General features: G+C 56.5%; 1 protein-coding gene and 1 long non-coding RNA gene across 4 annotated transcripts; one reads left to right on the forward strand and one right to left on the reverse strand.

Annotated features, from left to right (window-relative positions):
- Window positions 1-217: 217 nt before the first annotated feature.
- LOC131407580 (uncharacterized) lies at window positions 218-6,836 on the reverse strand. 3 transcript variants are annotated; one of them, XR_009220523.1, is made up of 4 exons: window positions 6,749-6,836; window positions 5,184-5,286; window positions 739-2,822; window positions 218-309 (listed from the first exon to the last, which is right to left on the reverse strand). It is a non-coding gene; the product is annotated as an uncharacterized LOC131407580 (long non-coding RNA). The 3 variants fall into 3 exon arrangements; XR_009220524.1 differs by lacking the exon at window positions 6,749-6,836 and adding an exon at window positions 5,901-6,241; XR_009220522.1 differs by lacking the exon at window positions 6,749-6,836 and adding an exon at window positions 5,396-5,788.
- PAOX (polyamine oxidase) lies at window positions 6,430-17,268 on the forward strand. The gene is made up of 7 exons (XM_058544349.1): window positions 6,430-6,809; window positions 7,356-7,842; window positions 9,823-10,022; window positions 11,149-11,401; window positions 13,670-13,782; window positions 14,294-14,451; window positions 16,869-17,268. The coding sequence occupies exons 1-7, from the start codon at window positions 6,629-6,631 to the stop codon at window positions 17,010-17,012; spliced, it is 1,536 nt and encodes a 511-aa protein (XP_058400332.1). The 5' UTR covers window positions 6,430-6,628; the 3' UTR covers window positions 17,013-17,268.
- Window positions 17,269-17,940: the final 672 nt, after the last annotated feature.

The following is a 17,940-nucleotide window of genomic DNA, read 5'->3' on the forward strand; positions in this document are numbered from 1 at the left end:
TGGGGCGGGGATGCCCACTCGGCTGTGGACTCAGGGGCGGTGCCATATCGGGTGACAAAGAGGCCGTGAAGGGCCCGCTCAGCCCGGGGTGCGAGGTGTTCCCTCAGGCGCACAGTCGGCGCCCCTCTCCCGGCCGTCAAGTCCACGTGTGCAGTCCGGTTGTGTAGCTGCCTTGTCTCCAGTTTCCCTGGGCGCGCGCCGGGGCCTTGCGTCCAGGTGTGGTCAGGTGTGAGCGGGACCAGGGCACCATGGGGGGCCGCGTGGAGCAGGTCCTCAGCCTAGTGATCGCTGCCTTCGTGGTGCAGGACCCTGTCAATCAACAAGAAGATCAAGGGTGATCGACCAGAATTAAGTTTGGGCCCCTCAGACCCTGTTTTGGCCAGGTTCCCACCCAGGAATGGTGCGGGCAGAATCTTGAAGGTTCTGAATAGGCCTATGAGGGCCCAGCCTGGTGGCATAGCGGTTCAGTTCGTGTGCTCTGCTTCGGTGGCCTGGGGTTCGCTGATTCGGATCCCAGCTGCAGACCTACATACTGCTCATTCAGCCGTGCTGAGGTGGTGTCCTACATAGAACGACTAGAAGGATCTACAACTATGACATACAACTAGCTACTGGGGCTTTGGGGAGAAAAAAGGAAAAAAAGGAGGAAGATTGGCAATAGATGTTAGCTCAGGGCCAATCTTCCTCAAAAAAAAAAAAAGGGGGGGGGCCTATGTAATCTCTTATCCTGATCTTTACCAGGAGACAGTGGGCTGGCCAAGAGGAGATGGACCAGGAGGAAGTGAGAAAGGCAGAGCTGGAAGTCTTCGAGGTGGTCCGAATTCCTGGGGATACCAAATGCCTGGAGCGGAGCATCATCGAATACCTTGACTAGGGCCCGTTGCTGGGTGGCCATTGGCAGATTGTAAAGGGATGGAAAGGCTGAAAACATGTCACAGGGTAGTTTCAAAGGTGATAGACCGAGCTGATGGGACAAGGACAGCAACGCTGCAGCTTGAAATTGTGGCAGCAGCCGGGAGGCTCCGCCAGCAGCCCAAAGAGAAGGCCAAGGCCCGGGCAAGGAGGCCTTCACTCCAGGAGCCGCCCGCAGAGGCGTCCGTCACAGCCCCACGGGTGGTGTCCGTCCAAGGTGGCAGTGTGCTGCTGTGTCGGGCCAGTGGGCTGGGCCACCAGCTCCCCCGGCAGCTTGATTTCAGGGCTCACATCAGGGCCCTCACAGTGGGCATACCTGTGAGAGACCCAGAGACCGGCGGCCAGTTTGTGGAGTTTGGGGCCCCAAAGAGTCTTCAGTCTGCCGACTGACGTGTCCCCGGTGGTAGACCAGACGTCTGGGATGTTGTCAGCAACATAGTGACCCCCACGGGCTTCAGCTTACCTGAACCTTGGGAGAACGTGGCCCAGGCATGTAAGGGAACCTCTGAGGAGGAAGCCCCCCTGAGCCAGCAGCTTTGCTTCAGGCGGCAGAGTGGGGGGAGTTTCCCCAAGGGGAGAGCTGCCCCACTCTGCAAACAGGTGACACTAGGGCCAGGGTGGCTGCACCCCAAACACATATTCCATTGGACTTCCCGGGTCAGCTGGTCCTTTCCTCCGTGGTTGAGGGATGTCAGGCTGTGTGACAAGGCCAGGGGTCAGGTGGTCAGCCGTACGGAGAGCTGGTCCTAGTCCCAGCAGTTGAGCTGGAAGGTGGTGCTGCTGCCTCTGGGTCCCTGTGGCCACTGCCGCCAAAGGCGCGACTCTCTGGTTTCTTCCCGGGGCATTGTGCTGCCTTTGCACATCCTGGGGATGTGCAACGGTCTGGTGGGAGCCTTGGACCAAGGAGAGCCTCGAGGCACCAGCACACTCCGAGCCCTGGAGGCTCCTGTCCCTTCGTGAGCAGTGTGAACCCTACACTTCATCCAGGTGCTTTCCCTTTGGGACTTCAACGTGGTGTGACGCAGCCCCCTGTCGGGCTTAAAGCGCAGGGGGTGCGGAGTGGGGCTCATGGATTGCAGAGTGAGGAGCCCAAGGCCACAGGCCCGGCAGGCAGCACACACTGAGGCAAGCGGCACACAAGCCACCCTCTGCCCCGCCGTCCTGGCAGTGGGCACCTTGACCTGCTTAGTTGCCTATAGGACCAGCTACAGAAACTACTCAGTATCAGGACACGGGTCAGCATGCAGTCTGGGCCCTCTGCAAGGATTTTCAGAGACTGCTTTGGGCCCATGGCAACACCTCTCTCAACGTCATCCTTTTAAAGTGCACACATCCCTTGCACGAACATTTCACTGAAGAAAACTATCATGCATATAAGTCTATTTTCTGTCTCCCTCCGCTGAACTCCATGAGGGCTGGGATTTTGCCCCTGTTACTCAGCGATGAGTCCTCAGCACCTTGAATTATCTGAATAGGTACTGTATTCTCAGGCCTAGGAAGCAGGTTCCTAACCCCCTTTTCACAGTCCAGCAGTGGCACTGAGTGACTGTCTGGGCCCCCTGCTGGCAGCAGCCTGAAAGTCTCTTCTCTGCCTGGAGGGGCTCCAGGAGGAGGATGGCAGTTGAGGGTGAGTTTACCTCTCCACTCCCACCCACTCCTTGGATATACTGGCAGCTGGGCCTCTATGCTCCAGGCAGGAGACTGGAAGACTCTTCCCGGGGAGCCTGACCAGCTGGAGGAAAGACCTAGAGATACTGACAGGGGCTCCCCAACTAACAGCCCCCCTGGAGCACCCTGGAGTCAAGCTCACGTTTGATGGGTCCCACTCACAAACCTGAGGTTTCCAGACCTGCCTGACATGCCTCCTCATGAGCAGACAGACTTTACCTGACATCTCGCAAAGCTTCTTCCTGGAAGACAGAGCCAAAAGAAACAGGAAAGAGACAATTTGGAGCAAACACTAAGCAGGAGAATAACTTCAGTGTCTCTCACTGTATCCTCAGAGAAGCAAGGACATTGCTTCCGTGAAATGAGAGAAAGCTCAACTAAACTGAGTCGGGGAGGCCTGGAGGGGGAGCTCTCATCCCATCACATCCTCAATGTCACCAAACAGGAAAAGAGGACTCATCTCTGACAGGAAGTACAACTACTTTACTACTGAGGGAAGATTTTTCTCCCCACCCAGCAACAGCCCAGCCAATCAGAAATGCTGCAGCTCATCCAATGAGAAGCCATTGCCACCCTGAACTGTCACTCTCCCCCAATGGACTTTCCTTTAGAACAGCCCCTCCCTCTCCCCCTCTTTCTCTATAAAAGCAGCTCTCTCCTTTGTTCTCTGGATTTGCCTGTGGTTCTCCATAGCAGGCACAGCCTGAATTACAATTCTTTTGGCTATTTTTTTTTTTAAGCAAGATTAGCTCTGAACTAACATCTGTTGCCAATCCTCCTCTTTTATGCTGAGGAAGACCGCCCTGGGCTAACATCCGTGCCCATCTTACTCCACTTTACATGGGACGCTGCCACCGCATGGCTTGATAAGCGGTGCATCGGTGCGTGCCTGAGATCTGATCGTGCAAACCCTGGGCCACCAAAGTGGAGCACACAAAGTTAACCACTATGGCACCAGGCTAGCCCCCAGCTATTCTTGAATAAACTTGTTTTGAAGGTAAAATTACAGGTGAATTTGCTTTTTAAGTTGACACTTCCGTAAAGCATGAACAGAACAATTTTCTTCTTTAAAAAGAAACATTTGTAGAAGAAAGAGCTCTTGGAAATTAAACACTATGAAAGCAGAAACAAAAGCCTTGATGGAAGAAATTCTTCAGAAAACAGAGCAAAAAGATAAAGATGAAAAACAGGAGAGAATATATTTGACTATTCAACGGCCAGTCTCAAAGTTCTGACATCCTAAAATAGGAATTCTAGAAAGAGGTAACACCAGGGGCCGACCTCGTGGCTTAGCAGTTAAGTGCGCGTGCTCAGCTACTAGCAGCCCAGGTTCTGATCCGGGTGCACACCAACGCACCGCTTGTCCGGCCATGCTGAGGCGGTGTCCCACATACAGCAACTAGAAGGATGTGCAACTATGACATACAACTATCTACTGGGGCTTTGGGGAGAAGAGGGGAAAAAAAGGAGGAGGATTGCCAATAGATGTTAGCTCACGGTGGGTCTTCCTCAGCAAAAAGAGGATTGGCATGGATGTTAGCTCAGGGCTGATCTTCCTCAACAAAAAAAAAAAAAAGAAAGAGGTAACAGCAAACTGGGGAGGTGTCATTGGTAGAAACAATTGCTCACTGAAATAACCAATGAAGTCACTTCCTAGGACTGAAGGACAGGAGTTTCCAGATTGAGGGCCCTTTGAGTGCCCAATACAGTGAATGAAAATTGAGGCACAAGGAGGCACTACGTCATGAAATTTCAAGAGAAGATCCTAGAAACTTCCAGGGAGGAAAAAGCCTCCACTGCATGTGAAGGATTAGAAATTAGAATGGCTGTGAATTTCTTAATAGCACCAGAACGGAGGAGACAAGAAAGCAATGCCTTTGTAGTCTGAAGGAGGAGGTTTCTCACCTAGAACCCCATGCCTAGGCAAACTACAAGTGTGAGAGCAAAATGAAGACATTCTTGGGTTTGAATATCTTTAAATAATGATCTCCCAGATACCTCTTCTCAGCATCACCAAAACAGGAGAATGTACCAAAGAAAAAATATATGGGGGCCGGCCATGTGGCGCAAGCGGTTAAGTGCACACGCTCTGCTGCGGCGGCCCGGGGTTCACCGGTTCAGATCCCGGGCGCACACCAACACACCGCTTGTCAAGCCATGCTGTGGCGGCATCCCATATAAAGTAGAGGAAGATGGGCATGGATGTTAGCCCAGGGCCAGTCTTCCTCAGCGGAAAAAAAAAAAAAAAGGATTGGCAGATGTTAGCTCAGGGCTGATCTTCCTCAAAAAAAAAAAAGAAAGACTATATGGCTGAGGAGGGCCAACACAAGGAGAGAGAAGGTGTCCTCCGGGAGATGGAGAAGGAGCTAACTCAAGAGTGTGTGGCCGTGGCCTGCAGGGCCCCTACCCCTGGCCACCCTCACCCAGAGGGAATAGGTGGCCCAGAGAGTCCACGGAGGCACCACCGGGTGGGTCAGAGCATCAGGGCCCAGTGTGTGGCTGAGAAGGAATGACAAGCCCTGATAGGGTGTTACAGGGAAGCCTGATGACCCTTTAGCAGAAGGCAGCAGCTTTCTAATCCCTGCAAAGCATAGAGAACAGACCTGCCTGAAGGAGAGGAAGTCCAGAAATGCCTGCATGCTGGAACCGGGATGGGGGGCACGAGAGGCATTTCTCCTCCACCCTTCATTTATCCTCAACTTTGTCCTGTGAAAATTAATAAAAGGAAACCTCATTTAAAATGGAGTCCAGTGGCCAGAAGAGGGAGCTCCCAGCAGTACCACTCCAGGTCAGTTACAGGGAGATAGTCACTTACAGACCCCAACAGAAGTCCTCAACAGGGAAGAATCATCCATTACAGGGAGAGATGTACATTGCATCCCAAACAGAAATGGAGGACCTGGCAACTCAGCCAATGAGAAACCATCACACCTGAACTATCGCTCTCCTCCAGTGGACTTCCCTTCAAAACCACCCCTCCCAACTTTCTCCCTTTTCTGCATAAAACAATGTTCCTCTCCTTTGATTGCTGGATTTGCCTATGGTCCGCCAAGGCATGCACATCCCAAATTGCAATTCTTTCTTTACTCCCAAATAAACCAATTTTGCTGGTAAAATAACTGGCTGTTTTATCTTTGTGGTTGACAAGTATCTTGTGTGTATTATGTCCTGTGTGTATGTAGACATGTGACTACACATACACATACACACACACACACACACAAACACAGAGAATGCTGTCCTCGCCAGCAGACGACCTCACAGAACCGCTTTGGAGTTGTTAAGCTCTCCCCGTCCCACCCTGACACCACAGGACCCACCAGACCCCTCCTTGGACTTCCACCATGGGCTCCATGGGGTCCCAAGAGAAAGGCGCTCGCCCCATGGGGCGGGAGGGAGGCGCCTCTTCCGCCTTCTGGTGGCCGATCTCACGCCTCCTTTGGAAGGAGAAACGAGCCACATGGCCAGCCTGCCCGATTCTCCCTCCGTGGAGACACTTGCCCGCACCTCCTGGCAGCGGGGGAAACACACCGACCCCTCCATGCTCGTTCTCCCCTTCCCGGCGGCCCGCGGAACTCGCACAACTCCGCCACCGTCCTGGGCCGTGGGCCTGGCCTCCCGGAGAAGCCCCAGGCCACACCTAGCGGGTCCCGCGGAGAAGGGCGGGGCTGACGCGGGGGCCGCCCTGCGCCCCGCGCTCCACTTCTCTTCCTGCGCGCCGCGCCCCCGCCCCCACCCTGCGTCCCCTGCACCGGCCACGCGCCCCTCGCTCCACCTCTCGACCTGCGCCCCCACCTCGCGCCCCGGCCGTGCGCCTCTCGCTCCACCTCCCGCGTCCCCGCCCCCACAGTGCGCCCCGAACTCGCGTCCCCGCCCCGCGCCCCTCGCTCCACCTCTCGTTCTGCGCCCCTACCTCGCGCCCCCGCCCTGCGCCTCTCGCTCCGCCTCACGCTTCCCCGCCCCGCGTCCCCGGCCTGCCTGTGCTCTCCTCAGTGCGCTCCGGACCTCCGAGCTGCAGGGGCGCGCGGGGACCGTCCCGGACGGCGTGATGGAGTCGAGCGGCAGCACGGAGGCCCCGGGCCTCGGCCCGCGGGTGCTGGTAGTGGGCGGCGGCATCGCGGGGCTGGGCTTAGCGCAGAGGCTCTGCCGGCACCCGGCCTTCTCTCACCTTCGAGTCCTGGAGGCCACGGCCCGAGCCGGCGGCCGCATCCGCTCGGAGCGCAGCTTCGGTAACGGCCTCTCCCGGAACTCCTTCCCGGAACCCCTTCCTGGAACCACTTGCCGGAGCTCAGGCGGTGCTCCCCGAGCTCTGCTGCCCCCTGGACCGGCCTGCGCCCGGGTTAACCGGCTTGGAAGCGTTACCGGGCCCTCAAGTCCATCCCTGCCTCGCCGCACTTAACCGGCAAAGATTCTGGTCCTCGAAACTCAGCTGCCAGCAGTCAGCGGGGCCGGCCCCTCCGGGGAAGGGAAGCTGTGGCTGTCCACGGTTGCCCCTGGTCCACACCCACGGGTAGCTCCCTCCTGCGGGTCTCCCAGGCCGTCTCTCCACGTGTCCTTCGAAGGCAGGCGCGGGCCAGCACCCCCGCTGAGGTGTTCCCCTTAAACTAGGTCTGACAGGCCCTGCCATGAGGGACTGGTCCGCAGGGACCAGATGGCCCTGGGGCTGGTTTTGAGAGCATATTTGGGAAGGGCAGGGCTGAGTGTGATCCAGAAGGGCTCAGGGCTGCCCTTCGTGGAGAGAGAACCTCAAGGTGGCATCTCCTGTTCCTTCCCAGGTGGTGTGGTGGAGGTAGGTGCTCACTGGATCCACGGGCCCTCCCAGGGCAACCCTGTCTTCCAGCTGGCTGCCAAGTACGGGCTGCTGGGGGAGAAGGAGCTGTCCGAGGAGAACCAGCTGGTGGAGACTGGGGGTCATGTGGGCCTGCCGTCTGTGTCCTATGCCAGCTCCGGGAGAACTGTGACCTTTGAGCTGGTAGCGGAGATGGCCAGTCTGTTCTATGGCCTCATAGACCAGATGCGGGAGTTTCAGCACGCAGCGCACACTCCAGTGCCCACCGTTGGGGAGTACCTCAAGAAGGAGGTCAGTCGGCACATGGCCTGCTGGACAGAGAATGAGGAGACCAAGAAACTCAAGCTGGCCGTGCTGAACACCTTCTTCAACGTGGAGTGCTGTGTGAGCGGCACCCACAGCATGGACCTGCTGGCCCTGGCACCCTTCGGGGAGTACACCGTGCTGCCTGGGCTAGACTGCACCTTTCCCAGGTATGTGGCATGTGCACCCAGTCAGTCCTCCGTGCACCCCAGACCCCCTCCATCTACTGCAGACCCCCTCCATGCACCCCAGACCCCCTCCATCTACCGCAGGCCCCCTCCACGCACCCCAGGCCCCCTCCATGCACCCCAGGCCCTCTCCATCTACTGTAGGCCCCCTCCATGCACCCCAGGCCCCCTCCGTCTACCGCAGGCCCAGTCCACGCACCCCAGAGCCCCTCCATCTACTGCAGGCCCCCTCCATGCACCCCAGAGCCCCTCCATCTACTGCAGGCCCCCTCCATGCACCCCAGACCCCCTCCATCTACCGCAGGCCCCGTCCACACACCCCAGATCCCCTCCATCTACTGCAGGCCCCCTCCACGCACCCCAGAGCCCCTCCATCTACTGCAGGCCCCCTCCATGCACCCCAGAGCCCCTCCATCTACCGCAGGCCCCTTCCACGCACCCCAGGTCCCCTCCATGCACCCCAGACACCTCCATGCATCCCAGATCCCCTCCATGCACCCCAGACCCCGTCCATCTACCCCAGACCCCCTCCACGCACCCCAGACCCCCTCCATCTACTGCAGGCCCCTTCCACGCACCCCAGGTCCCCTCCATGCACCCCAGACACCTCCATGCATCCCAGATTCCCTCCATGCACCCCAGACCCTGTCCATCTACTGCAGGCCACCTCCACGCACCCCAGACCCCCTCCATCTACTGCAGGCCCCGTCCATGCACTCCAGATCCCCTCCATCTAGCGCAGGTCCTCTCCATGCACCCCAGAGCCCCTCCATCTACTGCAGGCCCCCTCCATGCACCCCAGACCCCCTCCATCTACCGCAGGCCTCTTCCACGCACCCCAGGTCCCCTCCATGCACCCCAAACACCTCCATGCATCCCAGATCCCCTCCACGCACCCCAGGCCCCCTCCATGCACCCCAGGCCCCCTCCATCTACCTCAGGCCCCCTCCACGCACCCCAGGCCCCCTCCATCTACCGCAGGCCCCCTCCACGCACCCCAGGCCCCCTCCATCTACCACAGGCCCCCTCCACACACCCTAGGCCCTTTCCATGCACCTGACCTCCCTCCATGTGCACCAGACACCTTCATGATCCCAGACACCTCCGTGCACCCCAGGCCCCCTCCATGCATCCCAGGTCTCCTCTATGCACTGCGACCTCCCTGTACCCAGCTCCCTCCATGCACCCCAAGCCCCCTCCACACACCCAGCCCCATCCATGTACCCCAGTCCTTTTCCACGTACCCCAGGCCCCCCTCCGTGTACCCCGGGGGCCCTTCCATGTATCTCAGGTCAAGCTTTGGGAGGCAGGGGAAGGGAGGGACTCAGGGCTGTTCGTCTTTCCTGTTTTCGAGAGATTGGTTGGTTGTTTCTCCAGCTTGGCTAATGCTAGAAAAAGAAAACAACCATTTTCAAGAAAAAGTGATTAAAAGAAGGAAACGCGTCTTGCAGTGCTTTTTACTTCCCGTGGTTATAAGGCCTCTTATGTGCTAAACTCTGTCAGCCTCAGAGATGGGCAGATAGGCCGTCTCCCGTGGCCGGTGGCTGTCTCCCCACCCGGTACTGTCCCACTGGGCTCTCCCAGGTGTCACCCTGGTGTGATCGTCCCAGGCTCCCACACAGGGGAGGGCACTTGTGACTCAGGAAGTGCTCAGAACTGGGGGGAGGAGTGGTCAGGAGGCGGCCGTTGTTATCTTGGGAGCTTCGTGTCCATTCGCTCTTTTAATCCTTCCATTAGCCCTGGAGGTGGGAGGTGGGTGTTAACAGTCCTGTGGTGGACTCAGAAAACCGCAGGGTGGAGCCCACTCCCTGCCTTCCTTCCCAGCGGGCCGCCTCCTGCGCTGAGCTGAGCCCACAGGTCAGGACCAAGCGCTCACTGCAGCTCCCCCATCCTGCTTCGAGCCTAGAGGGCTTATTTCAGCGTCTTGTTCTCTAAACAGTGCCAACACTGTGTCTCTCACAGGGGCTACCAAGGACTCACAAATTGCATGGTGGCCTCCCTGCCCAAGGACACAATAGTTTTTAACAAGCCTGTGAAGACCATTCACTGGAATGGGTCCTTCCAGGAAGCCACGTCCCCGGGGCAGACGTTTCCAGTGTCTGTGGAGTGTGAGGATGGAGCCTTCTTCCCAGCGCATCACGTTGTGGTCACCGTGCCCTTAGGTGAGCCCATATTTCTTGCCAGGTTTTCCCCTTGTTCCCCATCCCAGGTGCCCCTGGCCTCTGGCTTCCTCCTTCCTCAGGTGGTTCTGGGGCGTTTGCTTGGCCACTAAGCTTACATTTTCCTTCTATGTTTCGGATCAGATTACTTTATTGTGTTTTGTAGCAAATGTGTGCTTTGGAATTAAGCGTTTCACAATAAGAGAAAACGTAAGTCACTGTCTTCCTGCTCCTTTGGAGATAATTTATGGAAGGGTTGGGGTTCCCTCTGGAGGGTCACCAAACTGCTTTCTCCGAGGTGGGAGAGGCCGTGAAAGCCAGGTCTCAAGGTTAGGCCCTGGCAGAATTGAGGGAGGAGTCATGTATATGATTCTGTTTAATTCTAGATTTGATGACAGGAGTCTTGAGTAGGAGTTGGCAATTTGATGAAAGGTGGGATGGTTGAAAGCCAAGTGTCCCTGCGTTACCTCACTTACTCCTCAGGCAGCCTGGGAATGCATCTGTCCCCATCCCCGTCTGACAAATGGGAACAAAGATAAGTCGATAATCGCCCAAGTTTACAGAGCCAGGACAGACAGGACTGATGCGCTCCGTGGGCCCCATGCCTCGTGCCGCGGGGCCTCCTTTCCTGCTGGGCTGTTCGTCCTTTCCTGACTAACTTTCGAGTCATCTGTGTCTTAAGGAGATCGGCTTGTGCCGCAGAGATTTCATCCCCTTGTTGACTTTGAGCTAGGTTTATTTTTGCCATGCAGATTGATGTGTATGTGGCTTCTGGATGAAGCCTGCATATCTCACCGCTCCTCCACACCAACGTTGAGTAGCATGGCCTGCAGAGGTTGGAGGCGGAAGGCTCGGGAGTGAGAAGCTGTCGCTACAGAGCAGCTTGTGTGTGTGCAAACTGTCCTTGCCGACCAGGTGGCCTCGTGGCTTTTGTGTCCTTCCACTTTGGTGCTGGTCATCCGAGGCTGTGAGGCCCGACGGCCAGTGTGGCATGGTCGCTCCTGGACAGGGCGTTTTTGGAGGCCTCTTTCTCTGACTCCCCTGACGGAGGTCAGGGCAGTTCCTATCGCCGCCGATTCCACTTTGAGAGATTTATGTGGTGTAAGTTGAGTCCAATTATAAATTCTAGGTTTTCTTAAAGAACGTCTGGACACCTTCTTTGAGCCGCCACTGCCCGCTGAGAAGGCAGAAGCCATCAGGAAAATCGGCTTCGGGACCAACAATAAAATATTCCTGGAGTTTGAGGAGCCCTTCTGGGAGCCGGGCTGCCAGCACATCCAGGTGGTGTGGGAGGACACGTCGCCCCTGGAGGACGCCGCCCCTGAGCCCCAGGCCGCCTGGTTCAAGAAGCTTATTGGCTTTTTCGTCCTACCTTCCTTCGAGTACGTACGCTCCCCGTTTCTCTGAGGAGGCCTCGGTTGTGGGCTCCGAGTGGGGGCTGGCTCGTGGGCCTCGGTTTGCTTGAGGACCAGCAGTGTGTCTGTTCGCTGTGAGGCGTTTCTGGAGGGTTTGATGGGTGGGGACCTCAAGGGCACCCCAGAGCGCTGGTGACAGACACCCAGGGCCTAACCCCCATGAAGACGGACGGAAGCCTCCGGTGCACAGCAGGTCAGCATCTCTTGGGCCTGGAATGTGCTGGCGGACCGGAAAGCACTTTCTGTCAGTAGGAAAGTATTTACTGAAATTCTCAGGAAGCTGGGGCCGGTAGGTTACAGAAGAAATTGGAAACATGGATGTGCCTATAGCTGGGAGACAATACTTGAACCCAATGCAGTAATTGAACAGAACATCCTTATAAGTCGTGGACTCATAGAGCCATAAATGAAGGGCTAATTGTGTGGCCCAGCTATTCAGCGTAAATAAGGCAGCGTGTGTGGACGTGGTGCTAACTCAGAAAACAAGACCACGTGTACTTTAGGGAGGGAGAGACTGATCTTCCCGGCAGGATTAAGACACAGTGCGTTGTGGTCTGTTGGCAGACATGACTCGAGGTTTCCGTGTGGAGATGTGGTGGGGTTGCGGACCACGTTCTCGGCCTGGAGGACTCGGGATAAGAAGGGAGGTGCGGACAGGCCTGCCCTCGGGGCTTGTCCCCAACACCATGAGAGCGGGATGCCTCGGGCTGTCCTGGCTGCTCCTCCAGCCTGTGGGGCCCCGGTGTGTGTCCTCTGCCCTGAAGGTAAAGCTGACATCCAGGGGTTTAGAGGCATGCTCGGCCGCCTGCTCCAGGCCCGGCTCTGCAGCCTGCGCTCTGTGCTCAGGACGTTGGGGATGACAGTCCTGGGGACCCTGGGTGCCCTCGTGGGACACTTTGTGGCACGGGGCAGTGGCTCTCACAATTTGTGGTGTCAGAACCTCCTTTTATAGTCTTAAAAATTATCCAGGATCCCAAAGAGCTTTTGTTTATGTGTGTTGTATCTGTGCATTCACCACGTTAAAAATTAAAACTGAGAAATTTAAAGATATTTATTCTTTAAAATCATAGTAAACCTATTCTGTGTTAGCATAAATAACATTTTTAATGGAAAATAACTGTATTTCTAAAACAAAATATAGCGAGGAGACTGGCAATGCTTTGTCTTTGTGCAGGCTTAGTGGAAGGCGGCTGGACTCTCACGGCTGCTTCTGCATTCTGGCCGAAATGTATGAAGCATATGTGTAGTTGGGAAAAGGAGTAGTATTTCAATACTGTAGTTTTCAGATAATTGTGGGTATTCTTTGATATTACACCAAAACTCAAGAAGTGGTAGTTTCTTAGAGGTGGAGCATGGAATCTGGAACCACGTCAGTGGATGTTCGCACTCGGTTACACTCAGGTCCATTTGTCCGTCTCACACTGTGAGTGGATCTCTTACCATCCATGTTTTCGTCTTTTGGAAAATATTGGTTCATGCATTCTTCCAAATGTTGATATATTTCTTTGTACAATATCAAAAAATTACAATAATTGATATCACCACTGATCTCAGAAAAATCTCTCAGTATTGGGAACGCATCAAGCTGTTGGTGGCGGATACAGGTTTTCTAAAATTCTAATTTTTGCTCGAGAGCTTAAATTGTATCACCGGCAGTAAATCCTTGCGGTAGTTTTCCATGTGACAGACACACTTTGCTCATTTTCAAGAAAATATCTGCCAGACCCCAAGCCTGAGCACCACAGCTCGTCTGTGCGTCGTCTTCCAGGGAAGACGGTGTCTGAGCTTCCTGCCCGCTTCCCGTGTCTTCACACGGACTGTTAGAAGACACGCGCTCGAGTCTGGATGTGACACAGTTAATGACCGAATGCTTCCTCAGGGCCCTTCTCGAGGAACTCTGGCGTCTTTACTGTGTGTCTGTGGCGGGAAGAACACTGTGTCTGCTGTAGGTTTGTGTCGTGGCCTCGATTCTGCTGAGGGACAGCAGCTTACCCTTCGGTGCAAACCTTGGCAGAGTGGACACGGCAAATACCGTCTTAGTGTCAGGGAAAGGTCCCTGGGGTCTTGGGGCCCCAGAGTCTGGCCCACACTGGCAGAACTGCTGACCTGAGGGCACTCTTTGGGTGATGTTGGGAACTCCCTGCATGGTCATTGGGTCCTGGCCAAGAGACCCGGGCGACCAGGGGAGAGCTGCGCCGGAGGCAGGTGGTCTCAGTGGCGTTTCTCTCCACGAAGGTCTGTCCACGTCCTCTGTGGCTTCATTGCCGGGCTGGAGTCCGAGTTCATGGAGACGCTGTCGGATGAGGAAGTGCTTCTGTCTCTGACCCAAGTGCTTCGCAGGGTGACAGGTACTGACCACCACGACCGTGGCACCGCCTTGTGCTCGTTTTGGCTGATCTCGAAACGGGAACCCAACGTTTCCAAACAGAAGAGCCGAGTGTGGCTCTGTGAACCTCTAGGGACAGCCCTTCCTCATGTTAGGGGGTCTCTGAGACTTCTTGTCTCTGAGGAACTGAAACGGCTTTGCAAACACTTTCCACTTCTGTTTTCTAAACTGCCACCAGAATAAACGCGGCTGTCCTGAGAGCCTCACAGATGAAGAGGCTGGGGTCACGCCCTCGGCGTCACGCGAGGGGACTCAGGACTCAGCCCGCCAGGTGGTGTCCCTGTTAGGGATGCTGCTTCTCTAGGTGTTCCGAGTCCAGCAGAGGGGATGAGAGCCTCTTGTTCATACACCCGTGGCTTGGTTTTCTTTCTGGTAGTTTCTTCTGTTTTAAACTGTTCAGACTGTACATTGAAAGACCAGTCGCAGGTGTGGGCACGAGTGCCGGGTTAACGTGTGGCCTCCCTGTGGTCCAGGAAACCCACAGCTTCCTGCGCCCAGGAGCATGCTGAGGTCTTGCTGGCACAGCGCCCCATACACCAGGGGCTCCTACAGCTACGTGGCCGTGGGCAGCACCGGGGATGACATTGACCTGCTGGCTCAGCCCCTCCCTGCCGACAGCAAGGAGGCCCAGGTATGATGATTATTAAGAATAATTTTAAAATGTATTATTTTTATCAGAATTATACATATAGCTTGAAGTATCAGAGAATTCCACAGTGCTGGCTAAGAAAATAAAATAACGAAACAGCGCTGCTGGAGGGCACCCAGGGCCCTCGCCGCCTGTTCTTCCAGCTGAGTCGTGTGTTTGCATTGTCTGTGTCTCTAAATAACACGTCTGTGCTACTGCTGTTTACAAACATCTAATTGTGGAAGACTCAAACGTACCCGAAAGTGGGCAGAACTGTCGGGTCCCACCTCCAGCTTCTTGGCCGCCAATCACAGCTGCCTCACCGAGTCTCTCCCGCCTGTTGTTCGCACGTCCACAGGTGACCGCGTTCCGTCTGCGCGTAGTTCAGTGAGCGTCTCTCTAAGATAAAGAACATCCTCTTAAGATGTGTAACTAGAACACTGTCATCACACTAAAAATTCACAATTAAAAATGAATGTGTTCCCAACACGCGGTGCCAGTGTTCAGGGGCCTTACGCTCGCTTTTCAGTTTGCTTGTTTGGCGATGTCCCTGCCGGGTTTTCAGGTTTCGGCTTCACCCACCGACTTCTCACTGTGGCAGGTGAGGTTTGAGCTTCCTCCCGCCTCTGCCCACCAGCTGTCCCATCTCCCGTCCTCCCCCGTGTGAGGAGGCGATTTTGGGGAGCCTCTGGTCAGTGTGCTCGTCGTCTTGGCTCTAGGGCTGTGCACACCTGAGCCGCCAGGGGCCAGGGTTTCTTTTCCTGCCTGTTTGTGGATGCTAGTATGAGGGTGTGTCTGCGAGTAAGTGTACGTGAGTGGGTGTCAATGTGTCCGTGGGAGTGTGTGTCCATGCTGGTGTGTGGGGGCTCAGTCTCCTGTGTGCCTCTCTGCCTGGGCTCTGCTAGCCGTCTCCGTCACCTCTCCCTTCCCTCCTGTGCACAGGTGTCTGTGAGCTTCAGCTCTGCCGGGCATGGCTGGAGCCCGCCGCACCTCCCCCACCCCGGGACCTTCCACCACCACTGTCCTGTGCCTCGCTCCTGCTCTGGACCCTGCTCTCTGTGTTCTGCATCATCTCTTGGTTTGCTCCCCTGCTTTGTGGGAGCACTTATTCCAGTAGCTTCCTGAGAAAGGGGAGCATGGGAGATAAATTCTTAGAGAAAGTTTGCCTGTGTGAAAATGCCTTTTTTCCTACCGTTACACTTCGGGTGTTCCAGTCCTGATTGCTATGTAACGAACCACCCCGAAACGAAAACCCGGTGGTGGAAACAACCACGTTATTATGCTGACAGATTCTGTAGGTGGGCACAGTGGGATGGCCTTTTTCTGCCCCCTGATGTCTGGGGTCTCAGCTGGGAAGACGGCCCCCTGGCGGTGACTCAGACCCAGGGCCAGGGTCACCTGAGGCAGCTTCTCTTGCATGGCTGGCCCTGGGCTGGGGAGGCTCAAGGGCTGAACTCGGCCTGGCGTGGACTGAGCACCTGCCTGTGTCCTCTCTGCGGCCGAGCTTCCTCAGGGGCGGGGGCCTCAGTGCAGCCACCCGGGGCTCCAGCACCACGTCCCAGCAGGGTGGGAAGCTGTGATGCCTCCCGTGACCAAGCTGGGAGCTCTGAGAGCACCACTTGTGCCACACCCCGCTGGCTGAAGTGGTCACAAGCCTGCCCAGACTCGAGGGGGACACAGACCCACCTTTCTGTGGGAGCAGTCTCCAGGAATAATCGCCATGTGAAAGCCCCACAGAGCGTATAAAGTGCTAGTGTGTGAGTCCCGTCCCTCAGGGTGGAAGACAGTCTCCAGAGCTGCTGGAGGAAGTCCACCGCTGTTCGGATCCCGTTCTTCCTTGTCATCTGTGTTCACATCTCTGAGGAAGCTTGGAAGAGCATCAGGCTGCACGCCTAGTGCTCACCGAGCCCGGCGCTGTGCCGCCCTCTAGCCCGCAGTCGCTCAGCTCACCCGTCCCCTTGGGCCGGTGCTTCTGTCGGAGCCCAGCTCTTGGTCAGCAGGGAAATTCTCTTGAATTATCTCATCTTCTGTTTTTTTTTTTTTCCTTTTTTCTGGGATTTCTGTTATTTGGATGTTGGACTTCTGGACTTGTCCTCAAATGTTCTTATCTTTTCCGGGCTAATTTCCACCTCTTGGTTTTTCGCTCTGCATTTTGGGTGAAGTTCTCCATGTTGTTTCCCAAGCTGTCTGTTGCGTTTTCCATTTTTGCGGTCACGTGTACTGCCAGGGGTGCTGCTGTCTGCGGCGCCCTCGCTGCCTGTGGCGGCAGCAGTTTGTGCTCTTGTTTCCCGACGACGTCAGGGAGTGGGATTAAGGGATGAACAAAGCCACACCCGCCGTCAGCTCTGTAGCCGCCAGTAAAAGGCGCGAGGCTTGCGGCCGACCCCTGGCCTCTGTTCTGAACCAGCCCTTCTCTGCAGCTCCAGGTACTGTTTGCTGGGGAAGCGACACACCGGACGTTTTACTCCACCACGCATGGCGCTCTGCTGTCCGGCTGGAGGGAGGCCGACCGGCTCATCGCTCTGCAGGACTCGCAGGCACAGCTGCGTGGGCCCAGGCTCTGAGTCCTCCTCCGTGTGCTCTGAGCTCGGCTCTGCTCCTCCCGTGCCAGGGGCGGCCGCGCCATCCTTTCCTCGACAGACGGTGTTCAGCCTGGCTGGAGACGTGGGGATGTGCGTGCATCCAGGGATCAGCTCTCATTGCTCACGTCTGTCGCTGGAGTCCGGCCAGGGCTGAGCTGGAGCTGCATGGGCAGACTTCCTAGAGAAGGGAGACCCGGGATGCCACGCTGACGGTGTGCAAATAAAGTGTGTTAAAGCCTCCTGTGTCCAGAGTCGTCCGTCCGCCTCAGCGCTCCAGCGTCTGTCCCTTTTGTCTTTGTCTCTGTCTCTCCCCAGGCCCAGGTCCTTGCAGGGCCCTGTGCCCCCTGGACTCTGGGCACTGTGGCTGCCCCTCGCCCGGGTACCTTCAGGTGTCCCTGAGTCCTCGTGGCTGGTGCCTGGACTGCAGTGAGCCTGCAGACCTCCTGCTGTCATCGACAGACACTCATCAGCACCTGCTGCCTGGCAGGCTGGGCGAGGGCCAGCGGGTGGTGGCACGTGAGCGCACAGGGGCCACCTGTCCTGACCTGGGGGCCAGTGTTTTCTGGGGGTAGAGAACTAACAGTGAGGTCTCAAGAGCACAGAGGACTGGGGTAGCCGGGCGGAGTGGGCGTGTCCGGGTGTCCTGGGTGGTGTGGGGTGAGGGTGTCGGGGTGCACCGGGCGGTGCGGGGCGAGTGTGTCGGGGTGCCCTGGGTGCTGTGTTCAGCTGCCCCCATCTTACCTCACTGCATCCTCAGAGCGTCCTGGAGAATGAGTCGCACTGCCCCCCGTTTTCACAGCTGAGGAAACGACAAAATGCCCGGAGGAGAAGCTTAGTAATCGCCTGGTCTCACGCTGCCGAGGCAGAGTTTGGGCATCTTTCCACGACAGGCCTGGGGGAAGCTGGTGCA

This window comes from Diceros bicornis, chromosome 6, assembly GCF_020826845.1.
Source record: "Diceros bicornis minor isolate mBicDic1 chromosome 6, mDicBic1.mat.cur, whole genome shotgun sequence".
Taxonomy (NCBI): domain Eukaryota; kingdom Metazoa; phylum Chordata; class Mammalia; order Perissodactyla; family Rhinocerotidae; genus Diceros; species Diceros bicornis.

Coding starts and splice junctions, on each gene's coding strand:
- PAOX (XM_058544349.1), top strand. CDS start 6,629: ATGGAGTCGAGCGGCAGCACGGAGGCCCCGGGCCTCGGCCCGCGGGTG. Junction 7,843..9,822: donor CTAGACTGCACCTTTCCCAG/GTATGTGGCATG, acceptor TGTCTCTCACAG/GGGCTACCAAGGACTCACAA. Junction 10,023..11,148: donor TGTGGTCACCGTGCCCTTAG/GTGAGCCCATAT, acceptor TATAAATTCTAG/GTTTTCTTAAAGAACGTCTG.